Genomic DNA, 6,284 nt, shown 5'->3' with positions numbered 1-6,284 from the left:
GGCCATCAAGGGCTGCCATGTTCCTAGATGTAACACTTTCTTACTTGACTGTTCTTACTTGGCCACTAGCAGTCTTTATACACTTGGTCGCTTCTTTCTTAAAACATTTTCCTCTTGGCTTTCCAAGGGTCTCCTCTGGATGCTCCTCCTTGGTCTCCTTTGTCATTTGATTTCCTTCACTGCACACTGTATGTAACACTGTGTATAACTGCATGTAATACAGACAATGTGAGTGAAATTCTAAAATCTGAAAAAGGCAACAAAACAGTTTGTTTCCCTATAACATCTGGAGGGAGTATAGTTCTGCTGATATCTTGGTTTCAGCCTGGTGAAATTTATTTCGTACTTCTAAACTCCATACTATAAGAGAATAAATGTTTTAAACAACCAAGTTTGTGGTCATTTGTTACAGAAGCAATACAAAATGTATACCCTGAGCCAAGTGGGTCCTGCCTACCCTGGATTTCATGCTTTAGGCCTCCTCCTGCTGTTCTCCTTTTCTTGGGGGGAAGAGTTTGTGTCTCATTACTATACTAGGCACATGTATACACATATAATCTGTCACATGTAATCTCTCAGTAAGTTTTTACTCAAAACCTATTTCCAGGACCTAGTATATTTCATCCAAATTTGTCTTTTTCAGATAGATAGTACTGCTGGTGGGCTCAAGCCTGAATTTGAAGGGTGTTCAAGGGAGCAACTGTTTGTGGGCACAAGAACTAATATCAGGAGACAAGACAGAAATGCTACTAGAGTAATTCACACAGGAGAGCATGAAAATGGTAGAAATGATAAGTGGGGGCCTCTCTGGTGGCGCAGTGGTTGAGCGCTGGGTTGCGAAGCTGCCGGAGCCTCTGCAGCGCCGGTTCAATCCCAGGCTGCTCCCCGGCCGCCACCGGAGCCCCGGCCGCCACCGGAGGAGGGTCCCACATGACGCGCAGACCTCTCCTGCCGCCTGCTGCTCCCCTCAGCAGTGTACTTCGGTCCTTCTGCCTGCTCTGCTCCCCGCTCTGGCTCTGGTGAATTCTCTCACCTTCCCGCACTTCTGACTGTACCCAATGCTTGTATAAATAAATAAAAATAAATCTTTAAAAAAAAAAAAACTTGTTATAAAAAAAAAAAAAAAAGAAATGATAAGTGGCTGGAATCTGGGTAAATTTCCAAAGTAAGGGCAATATGTTTTGCTCACACATTGGATGGAGGTGTGATAGAAAGAGAAAAGTAAGTATGATTCCAAAGTTTCTGGCCTGAACATCTCAAATGATGACATTGCCCTTAAATGGTAAAGAAGGGGAAAAGAACAGATTTTGGGGCAAAGGTCAGTGCTCAAATCTAATGTGTTAAATTTATAAGGTTCATGAAATAGCAAAGTGGGTAGGCAATTGAATATTTGAATGAATCTTGTCTTTCTCAGAGACTATATACTTCCAGCAACTAGCATAGGGTCTTGAAATAGGAGATTCTTAATATTTATTATGTAAAATAAATATGTGATATTCCTTCACAAAAATGTTTGAAGATCTACCCACAGTCTTATATCCCCACATCTTTAATTTGGTTACTATCAAGCATAATGACATTACACAGCCCAGCCAACTCTGTCAGGCAGGGCTATTAACAAACTGATTGTTTAGTATCTCCTCCTTCTTGGCGTTCTCAAACATTTGCATTAGGACTAGGACTGATATTGAATATACCAAGCAGAATGAAGTCAGATGTATGATTTCTGTTTTATTACCACAGTGTTGAACTTTCTTAATTTGCTGATTGTAAGAAATTTTTCTCAGTAATTATAAAATGTGTAATAATATTGACTTCTTTGCTCCATTTCTGAAATTATATTGTTTTCCCGCTACATATTTGGAAAAGTTCATAGTCAGAGGTTTTGTTATTTCAGCCTGCTTGAAGGGATCCTGGATATAAATAGGACCTGAAACAATATCTGATGATTCTGGATAGTCTATGAAGGTTAATTCTTTAGAAAATGCTAATTTGATGAGTGATCCATAATGCTGATCTTCTCAGTTCTAAATTTATAGCACTATAAAATTATAAAATTATAGATTATAAAAGTGTGTTTTCTGGTATTATAAAGGTCACAGCTCTGTTGTCAGATGTTGGAGACCAGATCTTTCATACATTTTTTTTCTTGTGCTTCTGTAGTGAGGCTTCCCCTCCTTACTCTTGAAGTTTCTCTTGTCAAATTCACCAGTAACATTCACATTACAAAATCAATAGTTGCTGTCTTAATCTTCATTTTATTTACTGACTCAGCAATGCTTGACAGAGTTGACTATTCCTTTCCAACTTTTCTCCTTTCTTTTGGATCATTATATTTTTTTGGTGTGCTGGTTAATTTTATGTGTCAAATTGATGGGACCATGGGGTGCCCAGACATTTGGTCAAACTTATTCTGAGAGTGTCTGTGAGAGTGTTTCTGGATGATATTAACATTTGACTCAGTAGATTGAGTAAAAAGCTGATTGCTCTCCCTAATGTAGTCAGGCCTCATTCAATCAGTTGAAGAGCAGAATAGAACAAAGGCACTGATTAAAAAGGAACTTGACTGCCTAAATGGCTTAAGCTGGAACATTAATCCTTTCCTGCCTTTGGTCTAGAATTGAAACATCAGCTCTTTTTGGTTCTTGAAGCCATGGGTTCTTACAGTTCTCAAGCCTTTGGGCTCAGACTGAAAGTATACTCTCAGCTTTCCTGGATTTCTAGTGTGCCAGCTATAGATCTTGGGTTTTCTTAGCCTCCATAATTGCATGAGCCAATCTTTATAATAAATCTCTTTACATAATTTGTCTATTTGCTTGTAGTCCCTATTCCCCACCTAAAATGTAAGACCATGAACACAGAGACTTTATCTATTTGTTCACTTTTGTGTTCCAAGTCCTGGAATTGTGTCTAGCAGATAAATATTCACAGCCTATATGAAAATTGTTCTATTGGTGTATTTTCCTAAGTCTAACATTAGTAACTCTTATGCTTGTGTGCATATTTCCTCACAAGGATTCAAAGTATGTCCACACATGTTATCTCATTTATCCTCACATCATCCTAAATGAAAGAGAAGAGGAGAACCATTTAACTGTGATTCACACCCATTGGTGAAATGGGAATGTTTAGTTCTTAGTGATTTAATGCTCTGTGTTTTGAAGAGTGAATCAAGAGGGACTTTTACCTCATGAACACAATGATCTTGGGATCCTGTTTCAGAAGAATTTATTAATTTCATAAGGCTGTGAATTTTTCTATAAGACCTGGCAACTATGTTTATTTAATATTATTTTTAAAACATGTTAAATTCTTCCAAGATTGAGAAAAATTACAATTAAAAGTTATAGTTTCAGGATTCACAAGAGCATTTGTGATGAAATGAAGGAAACGTTTTGGTGAAATGAAGGAAAGCCTTCAGACATCCTCTGAAACTTGCCTTCCAAAGAAACCCAGAAACCCAGGGAGTAGATTAATTTACACTATAATAACAATGACTATATTACTCCCTTACTTACCCTCACCGATGATCTGGGTTATGTATTTCAGTGACAATTTATGAACAATGTGCAGATGCATATAATTTTTTACACTAATATTTTCTTTTTTTTTAATCTTTTATTTTTTTTTTATAGAGGCATGTTTTTTATTTATTTATTTATTGGTTTGTTTGTTTGTTTCTTTGTTTATACATGCACTGGGTAGAGTCAGAAGCGCGGGAGGGCGAGAGAATTCACCAGAGCCAGAGCAGGGAGCAGAGCAGGCAGAAGGACCGAAGTACACTGCTGAGGGGAGCAGCGGGCGGCAGGAGAGGTCTGCGCGCCACGTGGGACCCTCCTCCGGTGGCCGGGGAGCAGCCGGGGATCGAACCGGCGCCGCAGAGGTCGCCGGCAGCTTCGCAACCCAGCGCTCAACCGCTGCGCCACCGGGGAGGCCCTACACTAATATTTTCACAGGAGGAACCTAATACATAATTTTAAGTGAATGCACTAATAATTCATCTCTTAGTAATTCTATAGTCAGACAAATACCCCAGGTTATATTTTTATAATATGTTTATTTGAGTACAAAATATGTTGTAATTTACTGATGCATGTGCAGCAAAATATTCTATCACATACAACAAAAATTACCCCTTTCATTCCCTTCCCCCTGACCTTGAAAATGGCAACACTGTTTTGGCAGTTTCAGCAGCTAGAAATAAAGTGCTATAATTAAGCAGTATTGGAAAGTCTTCACTTGACAAATGTGATGTACAATTTGAGTATACAACCACATCTTTGTTATTTTTTTTCACAGAACAGGAACTTTCAAATCCTGAACACCTCCAAAAGATACAAATATTTGTATATATATGTACACATGTATACACTGTATATGTAAAGTGTCAACAAGCCTCTTTGTCTTTGTGAGTTTGTTGCATGTATGCTTATTCTCTATTTCCAAAGTCACATTCACACTATCATAATTGCAGAGTTCATCAACAGGCACCTAAAAGCTCACCAAAAGTTGACTTGTTGGGGGTGTGGCATTGGTGAGGGGAGGGAGTGCGTCTTCAGACCTCACTGGGGGACCTGGAGCGGAAGGGCACTTTGGACTGGAAACAGCCACAGAACAGGAGCCACAGAGCGCGCTGGATCTCCTGGTTACGGAAGGCATAGATGATAGGATTGATCATGGAATTGTAGGTGGCGGGCAACAGGGTGGCATAGGTGTAGACAGCAGGGTCCTCTTGGCTGCCCACCACGCAATAGATGGCGAAGGGCAACCAGCTAGCGCCGAAAGTACCCAGCACCACGGCTAGCGTCCCCACGCCTTTTCTGGTGGCCGCGAGGTGGGGCGGTGCCAGGCAGTGCTGCTGCAGCGCGATCTGGTGCGCGTGGCGCCAAACCACCTGGCAGATGCGCACATACAGGTGCAGCATAATGCCGAAGACTGCAAAGAAGGCAGCGGAGAGCAGCGCCACGTGGCTTCGTGTCAGAGGACTCACCACGCTACAGGATGCGCGCTCGCCCAGGCAGTTCCAGCCGAGCACCGGAAGAAGCCCAAGGCCTAAGGACACGGTCCAGGTGGCGGCGAGCAGGAGATGCACGCCCAGCAGGGTCCGGCGCGAGTAGTAGGTGAGCGCGTTGTAGAGGGACAGGTAGCGGTCGACCGTGATGGCCAGCAGGCTACTGACCGAGGCTGCGAAGGAGGCCACGAGGAAGCCCACAGTGAGCAGACTCACAGTTTCCGAGGGCACCACGTACTGGAATACGAAGTGCAGGATGAGACCACAACCCGCCAGCAGATCGGCAGTGGCCAAGCTGCCTACCAGCACGAACATGGGCGTGCGCAGCGCCGGGGTGGACGCTATGAGCGCCACAACCAGAGCATTTTCGCCTGCAATCACAGTCCCAGACACGCACAGCAGCACGTCCCACGGATTCACAGCCGACAGCAGCAGCCCCTGCGGCCCTGAGGGCAGCTGCGAAGACAGCTCCAGGGAAGCGTTAGCCCCGCCCCCGCCCCCCAGCGCAGCAGCCGCGGCAGGGGGCCCCCATTCACTGGTGTCCTGCGCCCCTGCCGCTGTGGCCGCCGCCGACACTGCTCCCTCGGCAGCCACGGCCACCACCTGGGACTCGTTGAGAGAGGAGGCGCTCGCGTTCATTGCGGCCGGACGCTGTACCCTGTGTAGAGAAGGAGAGCAAGCGTCAGGTGTGCTTAAGTTACCAAGGAGCGCCCCTGGGCTGAAGTACCCCTCTTAGAGTGTTCCCACCACTCCAGGACCTCAGAGTAGAGCGAGGAGCCAGTGACTGGGAACCCAAAATAAATACCTGTTGAACGAGTGAGTGAAATGCACACGGGTACCCTGAGCTTTTTTTCACAGATATACTACACGGATAACATGCTCTCACACACATACAGTCAATCCCGTAGGTGTGCTTGTATGTGCACACACACGCATGTACACCCCGCTTAGGGATGTCAGCCTCAGGAAGTCGGGTCTGGGCTCCAACCCCCAGGAATAGGACGGTCCTCTAAACGGGGCGGGGGGTCGCTGTCCGTGGTGCTGAAAGCGAAGTTTCTGCAACCGCGGGGCCAAGAAAATCCTGGAGGATTCCTGGCAGGAGGATTGGAGGGGAGAGAAGCTAAGGTGTAGGGAAAGCTTGAAGTCAAGCTTGGGTCCACTTCTTCGGCTCCGGAAAGGACTCATTCCCTGACTATCTCCATCCCTTACCCTCCGCACACCCTCAAAGTTCCTCTAGAGAGCCGGGCTGCTCACCTGGGGAGTCAGGGCTTCA

General features: G+C 44.7%; 1 protein-coding gene across 1 annotated transcript; it reads right to left on the bottom strand.

The window, feature by feature from the left end:
- Window positions 1–4,041: 4,041 nt before the first annotated feature.
- GPR6 (G protein-coupled receptor 6) lies at window positions 4,042–5,697 on the bottom strand. Its single transcript, XM_037520949.1, has one exon. The coding sequence runs from the start codon at window positions 5,648–5,650 to the stop codon at window positions 4,556–4,558; it is 1,095 nt and encodes a 364-aa protein (XP_037376846.1). The 5' UTR covers window positions 5,651–5,697; the 3' UTR covers window positions 4,042–4,555.
- Between the last annotated feature and the right edge of the window lie 587 nt (window positions 5,698–6,284).

This window comes from Talpa occidentalis, unplaced genomic scaffold (assembly GCF_014898055.3).
Source record: "Talpa occidentalis isolate TD23 unplaced genomic scaffold, MPIMG_talOcc4v2.1 talOcc4.2, whole genome shotgun sequence".
Classification (NCBI taxonomy): Eukaryota; Metazoa; Chordata; class Mammalia; order Eulipotyphla; family Talpidae; genus Talpa; species Talpa occidentalis.
The sequence above is the reverse complement of the archived record's forward strand: the minus strand, read 5'-3'. Positions and strand labels throughout refer to the sequence as shown.